The sequence below is a fragment of the Melopsittacus undulatus genome, chromosome Z (genome assembly GCF_012275295.1).
Source record: "Melopsittacus undulatus isolate bMelUnd1 chromosome Z, bMelUnd1.mat.Z, whole genome shotgun sequence".
NCBI classification, from domain to species: Eukaryota; Metazoa; Chordata; class Aves; order Psittaciformes; family Psittaculidae; genus Melopsittacus; species Melopsittacus undulatus.
Window position 1 is genome coordinate 101,295,714 of NC_047557.1, and position 19,645 is coordinate 101,315,358.

General features: G+C 45.5%; 1 protein-coding gene across 1 annotated transcript in view; it reads right to left on the reverse strand.

Annotated features, from left to right (window-relative positions):
* Positions 1-5,450: 5,450 nt before the first annotated feature.
* Positions 5,451-19,645, reverse strand: part of GALNS (galactosamine (N-acetyl)-6-sulfatase) — a 46,779-nt gene continuing 32,584 nt past the window's right edge. Inside the window, exons 13-14 of the mRNA XM_034073039.1 lie at positions 11,192-11,309; positions 5,451-7,603 (exon numbers count right to left, since the gene is read on the reverse strand). Coding sequence (XP_033928930.1) covers positions 7,517-7,603; positions 11,192-11,309 — 205 coding nt within the window. The 3' untranslated portion in view covers positions 5,451-7,516. The remainder of the gene's footprint in view (positions 7,604-11,191; positions 11,310-19,645) is intronic.

The window sequence follows — 19,645 nt, forward strand, 5'->3', positions numbered from 1 at the left end:
CTCTTCACCCCTGCTCAGTGGCTTTCACAGACAGCTTATTAGGACTACACTGTTCAGTGGTTTTCTGTCCCTCCTCACCCCTGTGAGCTCCTGCAATTGCATTCTGTGTTTGTTAAAGCCGTTGGTTTGGATTACACTCACAGGGGATGATAACAGCCAGTCTGAGTGCACTTAGTCCTAGACTAACAGCAGCTCAGCAGCTCTTGGCATCACCCATCCATAGGGCAGGTCAGGGCACTCTCACACAGCTCCTATCTCCCATCTCCTGATGAGTGAATAGCCGTTTGTCCATGCAGAATCCACTGTGGGCAGGAGACATAATCCTGCATGAGTACAGATCTGCTCTCACATTAACAAACACAAATGGGATCCAGTCCAAATGCATCCGGGCACAACCTGCTGCAGAAAGCAGAGGCAGTTTTAGCATGCAAATACCCCAAGCTCAGTGCTTGCTGCTGATAGCTGTACTGGGAACAGCTTCAGCTCCATGTGCTCCAGATACCCCTTTGGGTCTGTGTCCAAGGCATGTATACCAGCACCTATCCAGGTATTGTGCTGTGATTTGATGTGGACCCCATGGGATGGGTGCTCAGGGCTGCAGCAGCCTCATGATGAATGCTGAGCTGCTTTTGCTTATGTGTGCTGGACCAGTCACTCCCAGTAGCCCTGGGGGGGTCCTCACTGTGGTTATTGCATTGGAGGAGTTGCTGATAGGAAGGGTAACTGGTCCCCTCACCAGTTTCACTGTTACAGGTTCATATACGCAGCCTGCTTCACAAGACACCCAATTCTGCCCCACCCCAGCATCCAACACATCCTGTGTCACTGTGTCATTCCCAGTGTTTGGTGCAAACCCTTGGGAATCATTCACTGTACAATGAATCATTCACTGCGCCCAGTTCATCTATCCCCAATTCACCTCTTTAGCTGGTGTCTGCCAGAGCAGCCAACAGGCACAAGCTGAAGCCAGTGCTAAGGTTGCTCCCCTTCTTGTCAAGCTGTTACCAGAGCCTGCCCACCCCTTTCACAACCATTCCCTTACACACTAAGACTTTCCCTGAAGTCAGATTATCGCTTTGGCACCAGGAAAATCCTCTGTAGCAGCTGTTCCAGTGAGGCAACCAGGGACAAAGCCATAGCCTTCCACTGGAACAGGGGCTCTGCAACACCCTCACTCCCCCAGATGAGCTGGAAAGGTTTCTCCTGTGACCTTATCGACCATGATACTGGACAATGAGCTATTCCAGCAACTCCTTCCTGGCAAATGGAAGTGATGGAATTTGTCTGTCTACACGTGGAAATGAGCAGGAGGTGGGAAAGGGCCCTCCACTGTATGCCTGCAGTGCAAGCACCAGGCACCTCTGCCTTTTGCCTCTCACTAGTGGAGGCATAAGCTCCATCACACTGTGGCCCTCCTATGCAATCCGCACTGTTACAAACAGAAGACACCAGCCCATTTTTCTTGGGGCTAGATGAGGTCTCCAAGCCCCTCATGTCATCACATCCCAGGTAAACCCACAGCTCTCACCAGGATGAGCTGCTGAAGGCTCCCAGTGGTCCCTCCACATCCAGGAACTGGGTGAAGAAGTGGCTGGAATGATGTCTCCTCCTCTGATGCAGGATCAGGCCTCTCACACATCATCAGTTCTGCAGGAAGAGCACAAACATTACAGCAGATCAGACTTCCAATGATCCAGCTGCCAGGACCTGTGCCATGTGCCAGCTCAGGTTTATAAACCAGCATTCCTCAGGTCTCTGAACTCAGAACTTCACCTCATTAATCCTGCATTTCAAAGGATGTGAATTGCATCTACCAGTACAGACTGGTTTTTAGCTTCCAAAGTAAATCGGTTTTCCCTGTAATTGTTCAACCTTTCAAACAACAGAGCTGACTCCTACTGCAATTTCCATCTGAAAAGAACTTTCCTAGGACCAATTTCCAAATGCTGATGTCAAAGGACTTCGGCTCTGGAATATCACCAGGGAGGTGGCTCAACATCCGCTCATGGCTCAGAGAGGCTTAGGGCTGCTCTGTGCCTGGTTAGCAACCACTACCTTAGATCTGGACCCCTATAAGGGGACCCATAGGAGGGGATAGTGGTTTTGCTCTGTTTTGGACACAGAGATCATTTTAAAGTGCTCTGGCATCGTGATGCAAGAGATGTCATTAGCCAGTGAACATGGGAACTGGGGTCTGAAGTCTTGAGAGCTCGCTGTAATCAGCTGAACCAGGCAATTAGGAGAGCTGTGCTGAGTATGGAAGTTTCTGTTCCGTTACGGATTTTAAAGCTTCAGTGTGAAGTGGAACAAAATGCCCCAAATTTCGACATAACCCACAAGGGGAAAGGAGAACTAAAATTTCCTTTCAAATCCACTGGAACATTTCACTTCAATTTCAGCTTTAGAAACGCCTGCACTTTAAACCCAGGGTTTTTTAGAAAAAACCAAATTTGAAATATCTTATTTCAACAGCAGAGGAATGCAGTTCCCCAGCCAGATTCCTGAGCTCGGGACTGAAGCGTCCATCCTGAACAATGAACTATGTCCTCCCTAACAGGACGACACCATTGTGAACAGGTCCTGCCCTTCCATAGCATCCTGCTTATACAGAGCCAAACCCAGCACCTCCTGTGCTGCACCAGGTTGGATCAGGCCCTTGGAGAGGACATAGGACTCCTCTCTCTCCTTAGGGCAGGAAGGGATCTTGAGTCCAATCCAGGACTAATGGATTTGGCATGCATTCCTCACTGCTGGCAAATGGGCCAATGGGCTTTTCAGCCCCTATCCCTTTCAGATGGGAATTGTGCTACCAACTATATAGCGCCCAGAAGGGTATTAAGTGACTCTGGGAGGGGTAAAGGCACAGAGAGCTGCCAGACTGGCTCTCTGGAGGAGCTGGATGGTGGAGGGTTTCCTTTCACTCCTAAGACCACAGGCTTTTGGCACAGGATCCACCTCTATTTAGGATTTATATAATCCGAGCTAGACTTTGAGCAACAACAAAGCTTCAAATGGTGGAAGGGGATATAAAGAAAACAGGCAAATGGAGACTCTTCTCAGTGTTTATAATAGTCATTTTCCAAAGGAAAAAAGAACCTAAAACAGGATTTCAGCTCTTCCCTTACGACTGCTCTTCAAAACCCAGTTTAATTCAAAAGGCACTGCAGTGTCACCTTCTGATAACACACGAAAAACATCAAATACTACTGGAAAACAAAAGCAAAAGTCTATTTCCAAGTATTATAACTGTTGAGGGAAATGGAAAAACAAGCCTCTCTAACCGCAAAAGCATTTTTCAGACACTGAAAAAGCAGAGTTAACTCTTCAGAGAGTAAAAGAGCAAGGAGCTTGTAATGTTCCCCAGTGCTGAGGACAACAGTGAGATCCTTGGGGAGTGATTTCTGGTCTAGCTGTGCTGAAGAGGCTTCTGGAAACCCTGTAGACAACAAACTGCCTCCCTCAGTACCCCGATTCCAACCGTTCTCACCTTCAAAAGGTCCTTTTCCAGCTCTGAAGGTATTTCACATGGTTACAGCAGAGATGTCCTAACTGGAAAATGAGTATTCTCCAACCTTTGTTAGCTCCTCACCTCATGGGCTTTGCTTTATGTTCAACCAGGAGCTCTGGATGCTGTCCACTGTGTTAGAATAGGCTTGACTTGGCAGGTACTGGGACTACCAGCTTCCTCATGGCAGTTAGCATCCTGACTCCAACAGCTTCCTTCTCAGGAGTATTAGTTCCAGTTCCTTTAGTAGAAGCCCACTGCCATCCTCAGCCCTCGCTGGAAACTCAGTCCCCAGCCACACATAAGGTTTTATTAGCAAGTACATGGGTATTGCTTGCTCTCATTTTGTTCTGAACTTGCCCATTTTCACTTTCAACACCGCGCTCCTCAGCTTCCCATTTAAAATGCAGAGGCATGTTATCTTTCATTGCTGCACTCAATACAGGTTTGCAGGGCATTAACCTTGGCTCTTAAGTGTTCGGAATTGATCTTCTGGTTTCCAGTTCCAGTGTTCAGATCCCTAAATTGTTGGTCCACAGAGACTAATTTGCCACTGAAATAATCCATTTGTCGCTGCAGGATTTTAAATCAAGGCTCCATTTTCGCAGAACTAGACTGTAAATGCAGTAGGACTTTTTCCATGATTATTAGTTACATCAATTTCAGACACTTCTCTGTGTGGAGGGATGGATGATAACACAGCCTCAGGGGCAGAGCAGGGAGACTTGAGACTCAGCTAATTGGAAATTAAAGGGAAGAAGGAAATTCCTTGGACTCTTGGCCCAAGCAGATATTAAGCTTTTAGCATTTAGCAGATGTATTAAATATAAAGAAAGGAATGTCACAGAGAAGCAGTCTTAGGCAGACATCATCTTCCCTTTAGCTCTTACATCCCTTTAGCTTGAGGAATGAAGCTGTCAACAAGCAGCCTTCACTGCTGCAGGTCTCTGATGGGGCAGTGGACCCCAGCAGACCCACTCCCCTGTGACTGCACACACAGCTCCTGCAAAACCAGTACAGCCAATTCCCCAAACTGGGAAGCAATCACATGGCCCAGCTTCTGATCAGAGTTAATTCAGCTTCAGATCATGGTAAGGGTAAGGGTAGATGTGGTTACACATGCTGGATGCTGTGAGCTGAGGGGTGTATCAGTGGGTTTGAACTGCTCACCCCTGCGGCTGTGCTGGTGCACACAGCCATAGTACACCCCTGCCTTGGGACTGTGCTGGGCAGCAGTGTGGGCTGGGAAATTGATCCACGTTAAAAATAATACAGGGAAAAACAAAACAAGCTATTTTTAACCCAGGTCAGTCCCATGATCTGGAAGGCGTCTCTGTGAGACTGTCCCAAAGCAAGGTGTTGTTCAGTTGTTTTACAGGTGTGCACAGACAACTCAGATAATGCATTCCTAATAAATTAGTTTATTTTTCTTCACTAGTTCTTCATTTCACAATTTCAAAATCTGTACATCTTTGGGAAAGGCATTGATTTCAAATTCTTCCATCCAGCTGTAAAACTACTGTTCTTATTTAAAGCATTAGATTCTTCACATTAAGCTTTGATCTTTTATAATAAAAGGACATGAAGCGGATAATAAACAGACTTCAACACAAGTCAATCCCCTTATAGCAGCCAGCTTTCTAGTGCAAAGTTTACATCCTGTATCTATGCACTGACAGATTACTTCAGTGAGGAATGAGGGCTTTGTGTGCTGGGTAACCAGACAAACACCGCATGTGCTGAGAACAGGATGGCTTGTCTGAGCAAGTCACACAGACTGTGGAGAAGCAGGATATTCACAGCTTTGAAGGAGTAAAGAACGAAGTGACAGCCAGGCAGACAGGGGACACAGGGTAGCAGGCATCCAGTACACTCACAGCATGCCTACTGCAAAGGCAAAGAACCAAGGAACGTGTCTGGGCTAGAGCTCAATGAGCCCTGGTCCTATGGTGGGATCTCTTCATAGCAGCAGGAACAGAGGAACAGTGCTGCTACAGTCTGCAGCAGATCTGTTCCTGTGTGAGGGCTGCTGGATTTTCATGGAGTTGCAGTGATAGACTCCCTCCTCTGGTTGGTATCTCTATCTGCTGATACTAGAGAACTGCAGGGTCCTGAACAACTGTGGGTGAGAGAAGCACTAAAACAGAGGTGGACCAGACCCAGCAAATGGGAAGTTACTGGTTTTGTCTGGTCTCCTGTGCTGACAGACACACACAACTGCTGCTCCTCCTTCCTGTCCTTCTCATACAGCATCAGTGAAGAGAAGGCTGATCAGAATCTCTCAAGACTTGAGCTATTCACACTACATCAAAACAAGGAGAAATGTTACGGATGAACTAGAAGTGCCCCAATATACTTGAAGGAGAATTAGTAACACCTTAAGAAATGTGGATTATAAACAAATGCCATTTGCAGATGCACAGATATTCAAAGGCTCTGCCAGCTGATGAAGTGTTGGCTGTGATTTCTGATGGGTGGAACAGTGAGAGCCGACTCAACTGCTGTTCTTATTGCAATCTTATAGGATTATCCAGCTTCATGAGATATACCCTAGAATTACTGTGGAGAGGATTACAGGTAAAGTAAACCATGGGAACAGAGAGAATGAGCGCCTTTGGGATTACAGGGAGGGTGAGAATAAGCAGCTGAGAAGCTTGTAGCAGGCAGGAGCACAGCAGAGCTCTCAAGAAGCAGAAGCAGAGCTCTCAAGCAATCCTCAAGCTTTGCTTGGGAAGAAAGCTGCTGTTTACACGCTGGATTTTTCCCAAGGCAGCATAAAGCAGCAGAGAGGGCACATGTGCTGTTTAAAACACTGGAGGAGTAGAAGTGGATCACTCCTGTTTGCATTCAGTGGTACAAACAGCATGTTCAGCTACTAGCAACTAGCACGCCTCTAGCTGCTCCCCTGAAGCTCCACAGTAACCTTGCTCAGTTTTGTTTGAGACACGTTTATTAGCAATAGCCAAGAGTGTGAAACAGGCTCAAAAGCAGATGAGAGATCTGCAATATGAAATTGTGCAAAGGATCGGCATTTACAATGAGCTCTGTTTAAAGCAGTGCTACACCCAGGCTGTGGAAAGTTTGCACAAGGAGAATTCCTCAGAGAGCTTACACTGGAAACAGGGTCAAGAGTTAATGTCTGATGTAAACGGGCATTTCTGAGCCTGCAGTTGGCTGGGCCCAGATCATGAGACTAGAAGCATGACTTAAACCATATTTGGACCCAGAGTGTTTTGGAAATGAAGAAAACCCCTGTAATGAACTACTGATCCCCAGCTCCCTGTCAATGAGCATCCTGCACCCTGTCAATAAGGCAGTACTTACATGAACTCTATCTTCAAGTTTCTTTACCTAGGGGATGTTTGCAGTTATAGATGAAGGAAGGCAGGGAGTACTCCCTGGAGCCAACCCCTTACTCAGGAACAGGAGGGAGCACTTGGTTGCACCCAGTGATGCACAGCAGCAGTTTGGGCCCTACGGCTGCACCCAGTACTTGCAGGTTTAGGAAGAAAGGAAAAACAAGTTGGTGTCCAGAGTTCACAATGGAAATAAATGTTAAAACAACAAGTTATAGGCAAACCAAACAAGGGCAGTTTGGGCAGGGTTTTCTGGCGGCTCTAAGTTTCCTGAACATGGTTGCTGTTCAGGATCCGAATGAGTGATGACTGGAGAGAGCAGGTTGGGTGGAAGGAGTGACAGAAAAGGTGCATCCATGGCATTTCTGAGGTGATGGCAGAGTTGTGGTTGTACAGAGAGCTTTTAGAGTTCAAAAGAGTCTTCACTGAAAAGTTACCATTTACGGAAACAACTACAACAGAAGACTACAGGCTAAACCCTGAGCACTAGAAATATAAACACTGGCCCTTTTGGAAGGGCAAATGATGATATCATACATACATCACACCCTTCCTGTGTAAACAGGAGTGCCAACATAAGAAGACATGCTTTGTAAACTGTATGTCCGGATAGTTATAGTTTTTCTTGTGTAGCTCTTGAGGGCTGCTGAGCAGATCAATGAGGCCAAAAGCACTTCTTAGGATCAGACTTGGGTGGTTTCAGGCACTTCCCTAGCTTCTCACAGCCTGGAGGAGACCAATTCTGTTAAAAACAAACAAAAAGCATACAAAGAGATTATTTATACCAAGTATCTGCTAAGCCCTATAACATAAACCAACCCTCTCTCATCCTCACAAAGACGCTATTATGTCCTGCTTGATAAATGAAAACTCCTCTTGCAGCTGATGCTCCCAGGCTCATCAACTTCCCAACTGCAAACACTATTCAGAAAGAGCTTTAGGAAAGACTACAAATCCTTCTGCAGGAGACAATTCCCTCTTCTGGGATCCAGTGGTATCTCTCCTGTACACATGAAGAGTGCTGTGGCTCTGGTGACCTTCCTCTCTTTCCTGTAAGTAACATGGAGCAACCAGACCATGAGGTTTTGGTGAAAACATCAATTTTCCTGGGATCCAGAGAAGAATTATCATGTTTAGCACTAAGATATCCGTGCACTTTCTTAAGGAAACAAGCAAAAAGCAACAGAAGGCCAAGGGTGTGAGCGAGATAAGAATGCCAGTATTTTAATGAGCATTCTGATGGATGAATTCATAAACAGATGGAGTCAGAGGCATTTATGAGACAACTACTCCAGTGCATGCAGACCAAAACTATTTGTCTTCCTCATTTCCATGTTTCTTGCACTACCTTTCTTGAGCATGAGTACAACAGAGGAATGACAGTAAGAAAATCCACTTCAAACCTCAGATTCCAAATGGATTAACAAAGGAAGGAATTTGGATAAAAGAACTTTATTGATTTCATTGTGGTTTTGCCATTTAAAACTGGGAACTGCAGTAATATGAATGGCAGGTTACAATACCCATTCTGCCTCAAGGAATCTTTTGCATTCATTCTCTGTCCCTCCCTCTCTCAAGATCTATCCATTCATGGGAGATTCCTGCTGTCACCTATTAACGATCAGTTCAGCTCTGACCTCTTGCCTTTCATTTTACTTATTTTTCATCCTTCAAGCCATTTATCTTCTCTTGGAATTTAAATTCCTATGGAGGAAAAGCTGAACCTCACAAAAACCCGACGGAGCAGGTTTCTATTCCACACAGCTGACAACAGATGGCAGTGAGACACCAGCTATATGTGCAGAAGGAGCACGCCACAGAGGGGAGCTTTGGCTGAAGGCTCTTCACTGCACGAAGGGCTCCAGACGATTTAAGAGCTACGGGTGCTGTTTCCTAAATCTGTTTCTCGGGTTTGAAATGCACAACGATTGACAGCTCTGTAGAAGCAACAGAGATCCAAATAAACAAGCGAAATGTTTGTTCATTTGAGAGAAACAAAACACCAAACAAATTGGTATCTGCTGCAGTCTCGCAGCCCAAGTTGGCTTTGCTGGATCTGTGCTGTAAGTCCTGAGGACACCATGTGTGCTGCAAGTCAAACACACAGTCAAGCCAGCTCCACTGCATGGAGCAATTTCTCCTACATTTCCACGGGAGGAAGAGGCAGCAGAACTGGCTCTGCGGGAGCTTTGTCTACACTGTTGGTGGGCTGTGCCACAGATGGGCCAACAAACACTTCCCTTGCTCAGGAGGGCTTATGTTGCTGCACTTAACATCAATCCCAAGACTGCAGCAGCTACAAAACGATGCATCTGCTTTGCTTATGTATAAATAAAGACGATTTTTCTCCTCTGTTCCAGGAAGGATATTAAATATCAAGCAAATAAATGACAATTTAGAACATCCTAGAATCCCAGCCTGGTTTGGGTTGGAAAGGAGCTTAAAGCTCATCCAGCTCCAACCCTTGCCCCGGGCAGGGACCCCTTCCACTGGAGCAGCTGCTCCAAGCCCCTGTGTCCAACCTGGTCTTGAACACTGCCAGGGATGGGGCAGCCACAGCTTCTCTGGGCACCCTGTGCCAGTGCCTCAGCACCCTCACATTACACATTTTTTTCCTAATATCTAATCTAAATCTACTTTCTGTCAGTGATATTTATCTTCCAGCATTGTCCAAAGACAGATTTAGGGCCCAATCAACCCCATCAATACTATCACTCCACAAAGATTTTGGATATCTTAATTCCTGGTCTCAAAAGCCAGCAATGTGGTGCCTGTTTATCTTAGTTTTGTGATGAAGAGGAGGAGGAAGAAGGGGCAGCTGGTGAGGAGAAAGACCTTAATGTAGTACTGATAGAGATGTACAATTAGTCCGTTAAGAGTTTACATAGAATAGAAAAGTCATCGTGTTTCCAGCTGGGATTTCTCCTGGGATCAGAATACCCTCCAGCCCATTGGGGAGGGCCCTGTGATCTGCTTTGAGCTTGGCCAGGTGCTGGAGCAGGCATTAGCTGCCTCTGCTTATAGACTAGGCAGGCATGGCTGGACATTGCCACAGTGAAAGCAGAAATGGCAGCCCATGGTCTGCAGAACTTCTGCCCAACAAGATATAGAACATGGCATGCTCAGGGAGAAGACTGACCCTACTGACCCTAGAAAGAGCCTCAGAGAGGGCTGGGGTATGGGATGAACTGCAGGACCTCCAGTTCAGCAGATTTTCCATTATGCAACCCCAAGATGCTGTTGACAGACATGGGTACCAGATGTTTCTACAGCACCTAAACACACTGCACCAGGGTAGCCACAGAACAGCCTACAATTTATGAACCAGTTTTGGAGTTAACACAGAAGAAATGCCTTTCCAGTGAAGGTCTCTGGCAGCAGCCAGGCACTGGGGAGAGTGCCTGAACCCAGAAGGTCCCAGAGGAGCACAGAACAGTGTTTACAAAGGGAAAAGTTGAATAATGAAAAAAAACAGCACAGAAACAATGGTTTTTCAAATCTTTTTCCTACTTAACATCCAAAAATAAAAAGATGTGATAAAACTAGAAAAGATCATTGCCTTCTGACTGCAGAGACACAGCTTCACATTTTTACTGTTCTGGCTGCTTGGAGATAGACCACAGCAGCAGGTACCAGTTGTTTGCTTCAGTAGGTTATTTCAGCATCAGAAAGATATGCCTGTTACTATTTCATGTCAGTCTACAAGCACATCCCCTTAGACTACACAGACTCTTGTCATCTGACAACTTGGCCTCCTACAAACTCTCCAGTTTCTTTCCCAGGTTCTCAGCAAACCAAGCAGCATTTGACACTAAAGCCAAACTGTAACTTTCCAACATGCAATTTGAAACAGAAAACAGAACTGAAAATGCCTGTCATCTTTCAAGCCAGAAACCCTTTGGAAAAGTCAGGCATGGGTGGAATTGGAGGAGACTGAGCAAGACCAAAGGTACTTACACACAAGACTGGAAAAGAGGCACTTTCCCAGTCCCACCATTCAAAACACAGGAGATTCTTAGATTTGCAGAAGGGGATTTGAAAGGAGAGGGATCTACAGCTGTAGATACTGCTGTAGATACCTCTATGGAAGGAAGCCACAGAGTTTATCACAGCATGTTGATAGACTCCACTCTCCTTGAACGAGCCTTCCTGTGCCTCTGAGCTGCACAGGTAACAAACAGACCTCTCCTTCATGGAACAACCAGGCAGCCCTTCAGATGTGTGCATCTCTCCTCCATCCTTCCCTGGCTTTAGGTGATGTTTTATAAAGCCTTTACAAAGTCTATTTTAAGCTAAGGGTTCTCAAACTTATTTATGCTTCAATGCTCACCATGACGGCTTTGTCACACACGTTAAGCTGTGGCTCCCCTGGCACCATGGTCACTTTGTGCTGCTGGACAATGACAGATATTTGCTCCATCGCCCTTTGGTATTCATTGCTGGCAAAACTAGAATGTGAAAAAAACACAGATGTTATTAGTTGGGCTTCATACATGGCATCATTAGAGTATCCACATCATGGAGCTGGGTCAGGGGACTTTTCCTGGGCTGTAGTGACAAGGAAGAGTATATAAACATGAAGGTGACAGTAACTGCCCACAGGTCCATAAGGGAATTGAAACACCTGGAGGCTGTGGTCTGGGATGCTCTGCTCAGGGCAGCAAGGATGGCACATGCCTTGCCCTCCTCAGAGAAGTACATGGCTCCTGCTGGGTCACCTCCACATGGAGCTTCAGCCCTCAAAACTGCTGGCCCCAAATGTGTTGCTTCCGAGGTGGACAAATACATTGCAAGCTAATGTTGATTCCAAAGGGAGATCTTGTTGGCAAACATGGTATGTACAAAGAAAGGTGCTTGGCATAGAATCCTAGAATAGTTTGGGTTGGAAAGGACCTTAAGATCATCCAGTTCCAACCCCCCTGCCATGGGCAGGGACACCTCACACTAAACTATGGCACCCAAGGCTCTGTCCAACCTGTCCTTGAACACTGCCAGGGATGGAGCATTCACAACCTTCCTGGGCAACCCATTCCAGTGCCTCAGCACCCTCACAGTGCAGAACTTCTTCCTTATATCTAAGCTAAACTTCCCCTGTTTCAGTTTGAACCCATCACCCCTTGTCCTGTCACTACAGTCCCCAATGATCAACACCCCCATGTCCTTCTCTGCAGGGCTGCTCTGAATCTCTTCTGTTCCCAACCTGTAGCTGTGCCTGGGATTGCTCCAATCCAGGTGTAGGACCTTGCACTTGTCATGGTTAAACTTGTCTGTGAGCTGTGCCTTAAATGACTGTCATGGAAGACTTCCTAGAACACAGAACAAACCTTACCAAACACATTAGCACACAAACAGCCCTGCAGGGGCTCTCTGCACATCCATTGTCCGCTCTTTCAAGTGCTTTTCCCTAATGTGCATCACACAGAGGCATTTATTGTAGGGAAACAAAGGTAATGCCAATACTTTGTTTTTTAAGTGTTCTCAAGCTAAGGGTTTAAAATACAACCCTCGGCTAGTAAAACATCACAATCACCAAGTGAGATGAACTAGTATTATGCAAACAGGAAGATGAAGAAGAAGAATAGAAGAGACTTGTCCAAGACAAGAATACCTCCTCCATTTCGCAACCTCCCAGGGTTCTGCCCCATCTACATTCTTCCATTACAGCTTTATTATTACAAGCTGGGACCCATCTGTCATGCTCCAAGCCCTCATACAGGGTTATAAATTATGAGATTTTTATCCATCCAATTACTCTAATAGGTACTTGTTTAAGTGGTTCAGGGTGTACTTTACTAATACTTTGAGTATCTCTAAAATGGAGGATTACTACCCAATGATCTCATTTTGTCCATCACGTTAAGGGTCACTCAAAAAAACAGAGAGCAGCAAATTGCTTCTGAAGATAAAAGAAACAATGCAGCTTGGTCCTGACCTCGGGCTCCCTTTGCTTACAGTCCAAGCTGGCCACCAGCCCCACACTCCAGCTAATTTCCTTCTTTGAAAAACAATCACATTTTGAAGCCCAGTAATGTGCCAACAGTTTCCAGTAAACCCTATAAATATCACATCTCGGCAGCCATCCAGAGAGAAGCTGATTGTGGGGATGGGCCTGAGCTTTGCTGATAGAGAACAGGAAGGGAATTTGAAATGACAAGCTTGAGCAAACTAATCTGTTGCTCTCACACCCAGCTAGCTGTATCCTGGTGGAGACTATCGCAGGGACCGGCTGTGTCATCTGTATGGACCACCCTGCAATTCAGACTGTTCTTGTGAGGCTCCTGAGTTTCCTTGCTCCTCTCCCACCTTAGCTCTCACAGTAGTGATCGATTACTCCTGCACTGCCCCAAAGACCACCGAAAACAGCAGACAGGCAGATGGAGCTGCCAAAAACCATCTCTGACTCCCTCCCTGATGAGGACACTCAAGGCAGCAATCACTTGGCTCAGCCAGGGTTGCATCCGGTAGCACAGTGGCCTTTCAGCTTGGTGAGATTTTATCTGGAAGCCCTATGGTTGCATTTCAAACCACAGCATTGCCAGCCTGCTTGAGAGAAAAGAAAGGAAACAGGTTTCTACAGGAGGCAGGAGGGGTTTATAGCTAACCTGTGTTGACATGCAGAGGACAGCAAACACAGGAGAGCCTGCAAAAGGAAAGGCTGCAGACAAACACACTGCCTAAAACCACAAGCAAGTGCGAGGGATGCACACAGCATGTTGGACATATGAGCTGGAGACTGGATGAAACAGGGAAACAGGAATCCTGTAAAGCTGGTGATGGAAGCAGAGATGCAATGCAGTTTAGGGAGACACATGTATTTCAGTGGTTTAGATTTCTAATATAGCTATTGTGCCAGGATTTGAAAGCTCTTCCAAACCCGAGCTAATCACACTTTATTAAGATCCTCATATGAAGGATTAATATGAATTAATACATATTTTAACTGATTGTTAGAGTCTAACTGATACTCTAGATATCAAATAATTTAATGCCTCCTCCTGCTGCTCGTGTAACTATCCAACGTGTTTATTTCTGTCACATACTTGTGTCATCTCTCCAGCATTTAAGATCTTCTTTTGGAAGTGGACCCGTAAGATAAAATGTTTCTGCTACCTAATTAAGCTCCACAGCATCTTTGCAAATATTTAAGTGCTAAAGAGGTAGCCCAATTTCATCCATTGGAACGGCTTTTCATACATCGGATTCCAAATTAGCTGTAATCTGGACAGACCAGTGGAAAACACAGCTGTGCTCTGGATGACAGATAAACAATATGTTGTCATGACTGCTGCTTTTTGCTCCAAATATGCCAGTCCTGTTGCAATGAGAAAAAGTCTTTTTGCTATAATCCAAACTCCTGCATTTATCCACAGCATTGTTGCTCATTAGTAACCTAAGACACATGAATGCCGCAGTATAATAAAACAGGCTCGAGTCATTTGAATCGTCATCTTGCTTTAATTCCCATGTTCAGGACACTCCAGGCTTTTCCAGCTAGCTCAGCAGTGACAGGAAATCTTGGCCTAACCTCAGCTCCTGGTGTTTTTGAACTGCTCTCCCCTGCAGTTTCTACACTTTTAGATTATTTCAGCATTTAGCACAGGCTGAATGACTTCCCCAAAAGCATGATAGAAATGGCTTGGTCATGTACAGGACTCGCACTTCCCACATAAGTACAAAGCTGGCTAAAGCTAGAGAACAAGTATAGATTATGCTCCAAGTCTGACCACTAACCTATAAACCTTGTCTCAGCAGGGCTTAAGATGCTCTTAAGCTGGCTAAACCTGTTGACACTAGCTTAAAACATATCCGACTGCAGCCGTCTTCCTTGTCTTGAAGTACAGCTATAAGGTGTCATTCAATACTGGAAGATCATCTCAGATTGTCTTCAGATGCCCCAATGGAACACATGAACTATCTTCCTCATACAGATCTGTATCAAGGCTCCGTGCACAGCAGGGGACTGTGATGCTCATAGGATGGTACCAGCCTTGGAGCTGGTATTCACAGAAACTGAAGTCACCCACTGAGACAAAGCCATGCCAGTGATGGGGGTTGGTCTTCCTGTCTTGGCCCCATTGAGATCTCCATTCCGTGCTCTGATGAGCTCAGGTTTTGCTCAGACAGACCTATTTAGCTCCACAACATGCACCAACATCCAATATCCACGCAGCAATTTAGAATCATAAAATCATAGCACAGTTAGGGTTGGAAAGGACCTTAAGATCATCCAGTTCCAGCCCCCTGCCATGGGCAGGGACACCTCACACTAAACCATATCACCCAAGGCTCTGTCCAACCTGGCCTTGAACACTGCCAGGGATGGAGCATTCACAACCTCCCTGGGCAACCCATTCCAGTGCCTCACCACCCTCACAGTAAAGAACTTCTTCCTTATATCCAATCAAACTTATCTGTAAAGTATTTACTGACTTTGTACAGGGGGATTAAAACTGTCTCTGCTCCTATGCAGAAAATGCATTTTGAGACAAAATCTGCAAGAGAAAAGTGCCTTTAATTTGTCTGTAAAATGGGGATAATTACTTCATGGTAATCAGTCTGAGTTGTTAACAGAGCTGGGAACTTCTCTCACTCTTACATGGAGTCCCATCATTTCCCTGAATGCATATATGCAGGATTGGGTTGCACGTGCAGGGTCTGCTACACTTTCTGTTCCAAAAGAAGATGGTATTACCTATACAGGTGTTTGGGCATTGTCTGCATGAAGATCCAGACCTCGTTGCCTCCGGAGCATGCTGCATTTTGTATTCCAGCTCAACAATCCTGCAGAAGGAGAGCTGGGAATAGCACTGGAAGAATGAGAGGGTGAGCAGGTGGTGTTGTGAGGAGTTTGCTAAAAGAGATCCCCCAGTGTACATGAAATTATTCCATGCTCAGAATGAGGGAAGAGAGTGGACAAAGTCCAGGGTCATTACACTAATTGACACTTTACCTCTGGGAAGTCTCTGGAGATCCAATCAGGGCTGGATTGTGAGAGCAGGGTCCCAGGCACAGGTGTGGCCTGTGCTTCCTTCATTTAGTGTAATTGTGCCTTGGCAATCTGCTCCCATCTCCTCCCTCACCAAACAACTCCAGTGAAACCTGCTCTGCTGTTAACCCCACAGTGCCCTACACTGAAATGCAGGCTCGGAATGAGGAGGGTTTGTCTCACATGCTGATTTTGGTGTTAGAGCTCTGGTTTAATCATGCAGTCCTCAAGCCCTTCACCTTCAGGTCCAGCAGCACCCTGAGCTGTAAGGAGAGGGAGAGGGCAATTCTCCATCATCATAAAATTAAACAGCCTTTTCAGCATTGTTTTATATGTAGATCTTGATGCTTTATACTTTGTCCTGGTGATCCATGTTTGGGCACAGTGCAGTATGTGTATCCTGGGAGCAACAGGACCGTGTTATTATCAAGAGGAACGTTATAAAATAGGTATTATATACTGCACATCACAGAAACCTGACAGCAGGCTCTCAACAGCAGCTTCCGGATTTATAGCACATTCTAGCAAATGCACATGAAGTTGTGGGAAGAGGAGAAAACTTGGGGTAATGATTTGTATATTTAACTTCCTTTTCCACTGGAATTATCTTAATTAAACCCATTATTTTTAATTGTGAAATACACCCAGATTCGGGTAATTTGATTTTATCTGTTATCAGTGCTTTAAGGCTGCTCAGCACTGTAGTATCCAAGCCTTGATCTTGTATTATTCGATCTTCCTCAGTTCCTCTCTTCCATTATCAAGTTCATCTGCAATTTAAAGCTGCACAATACACGAGGCAGACAACAGGTTGGGGCTCTGCTGCTGAAACTTGGGATTGCCAGAGAGACTCAGGGCCAAAGTAAAACAAAGAAGGAATCACAGAGCAAACTGAAGGGTGGCTCATACCTTCATTCACCTCTCTGGTCCAGCAGCCATGGAGATGCCCCTGGAGATGTGTGGGGCATGGGAGCCACACAAACAGTGGGAGTACTGATGATGCCTCTCACCTGGGTGGATTCTCTAACGGTGCCCACAGCCTTCCTTGCAGCAAGGAGATGTGATCATGCTGATCATGTATTGTCACAGAAGGTGTAACTTCCCAGCTTCAGGAATCCTGCCTTTCTGCTGGATTTCATTGCGAGCCACCACAGCATTGAGCAGAGCAGAGGGGATAAAGGCAGAGTGAGGATGTAAAGCCTCAGTCTTTGTGTGAACAGGAGACAGAAGACAACAGCTATCCATCTGATCTTCCTGCTAGTTGCTTCCATGGTATTTCTGAGTCATAATACAAGCAGTATGTTCTTCAGGCTACTTTCTTAAGGCTGTAAGTGAGGCCTGCACCATCTCTGAGGAAGACTATGTCCACTACCAACTGCATTTTACATTTCTGAAACTGATTCATTTGGCTTTTTACTTCTCTTTTATACAGCATCACTCTAGTCTAGGCAGTTACTCATCAAAATACCTGCAAGCTGCTAGTCAGCCACAATTAAGCACAAGTTAGAGGTTGAACAGACAACGTGCCACAATGCAGAGTGCTGAGGGTCCTGATCCATAGCTTTCCACAGTTTCAGTGTTCCTCAATGCTACCTTTCCTGAGGCAGCAGCTAATTCACCCCAGCTATGCAGCTGGTACAATTTCCTTCTTTTAAAGAAGATGAGGAGTCAGCCTCATCTGCTGGGCAAGATTTTGGCTCTTTGCTATACACAGTTTTTCCCCAGTTTTGCACCTTTTCTCCTTTTTCCACAGTGAGATTCCTGCCCTGATCTGTTAGGTGAGACTGGCAACTTTTCTATCAGATCCCTTCCCCTTTAGCTTCCCTTCAGGAGATTCTTCCCTTCTTTTCTGGCTCCATAACTAGTGCAATTACCTCTCTGATGATTTCCTGGATTTTCCATCTGCTCAAAATAGGCACTTGTGAGCTCTCTTGTTAATTAATGTGTTCTAAAATCATTATGTTCACCAACCAAGCCTTATCGCTTCCATTTTCTTTCCATAAAAATAAAATCTGTTGCCCTAAGTAAAACAAAGGTATTTTGACACTCAAAATTTAGTAAACTCAGTATACAAAGCACAAACCCCCTCATAATTGCACCTAAGGCAGAAACAAAATACTGCTTAGACTTAGGGAAGTGCTTCTACTTTGTGTGCTGCCTAACACACAATCTTATTTATAAAGTTAAGAGCTATAAAGAAAAAGGTATCTTCTATCCCACAGCCTACACAGATCTAGTCAATCTCCTGGCTGACAAAAAGACACAAACAGTTCACTTCTCACTACACAAGGACCAGATAATAAGGTAAGTCTTACCTATATAAGTGCAGTTACATTGCCTTTTTTGGCAACCAAATGGAAGATCATTCACTAGTAACCACACTTCTTTAAAATATATTGCCCATAAATGCCCTGGTATTGCAGGTGTTATTAAAAGCACCAATCCAGATGCCAATGTTGCCTCATCAGTACCTGCAGGCATGTTCATGCCTACCTTATCCCGCAGCCATATAAATGTCAAACATCCTATGGTGCCAAGGTTCTCTCAGCAGTAGTACCCCAGAATCCTTCAGTTTTCAGAATAGTCCCCTTTTTGCCAGGAGAAAGGTGGATAAGAATTTGGTAGTGACTGAATCTGTAGTGATGAGCAGGAGCATCCTGAAGGCCAACTACAGAACAGGGATCTTGCTCCATTCAGTCTGTTGATGTGATGATGTAAATACGATTCTATGATTTTATGAAATATGCCATCACCTGGGCAAGCTCAGGCAGTATGAGGACTCACAGGAGGCATCTGGCACCGCTGTGAATCCCAGCTAACAAAATGCAAAGTCTGTGGGGCTGCTGGATTGCCTGGGTGAAGTTCCAGTCCAGACTGAGAAACACCAGTAGTCATCTCTTAAGGCGGAGAGGTAAACACAGCCATGCCCTTTGGCAGAACCTGGGGTGACCAAAGCACCTAGCCAAAACCAGAGGGGCAATGGCAGGAGGAAATAGTCACAGCCCTGTTGGGAGGGTCTGTTCCTGCAGTCAGACATGTGTAGGGATGCATGCACAGCCTTACATGAAGGGGAACAGAAGTGCAGGATGCCATATGGCTCAGAACTGCCAGACGTGCCCTCAACATGATGACAGGACCTGCCTGTAATTGCCTGACCAGTTTTTCCACTGCATGAAAAGTACTCCTGTGGGAGATAAGCTTTTGCTGATACAGTTTCCAGGCAGGCTCCAGGAAATCCAGTGAACTGTGTCAGGAAGAGGAAGGACTTGCCCTGCTTCACCGTGACACCCAGGGAAGTGAAAGCTTTACGTGCTGTCTCTGTGTCTTGAAGGACTTGCATCTTCAGTGATCCCTTTAGCAGCCAGTTCCCCCATGAAGACTGGAAATGCTAATCCCCATGTGATGAGTTGAACTGAAATCAAAGCCTCAAAGAAGTCTCTCAGTATCACATGGTACTTGTGTGCAAAGTCATGACCCAATGGCATTTCAGATGAGACTGCCTGAGTTTAAGTACCCTGCAAGTCAAATGCTGCTCAGGTGACTGAGCAGACTGATTTATAGGATGCCCTGGCTCCCAGATCCCTTGGGATTCTAGAAAGAGCCCAAATATATAAGTATGACATCCCTCTGGAGGTGTGTGTGATGCCTTGGCCTTCGTGCATCACAATGAAACCTCTTACTGGTGGTTTTGTATGTGACCCCAATCCAAACTAATTGAAATCAAGAGATATGACAGATTATTTAGATAATTTTAGGGAGAAGAAAAGTTGCACTAAAATAAGGAATAAATGAAATACA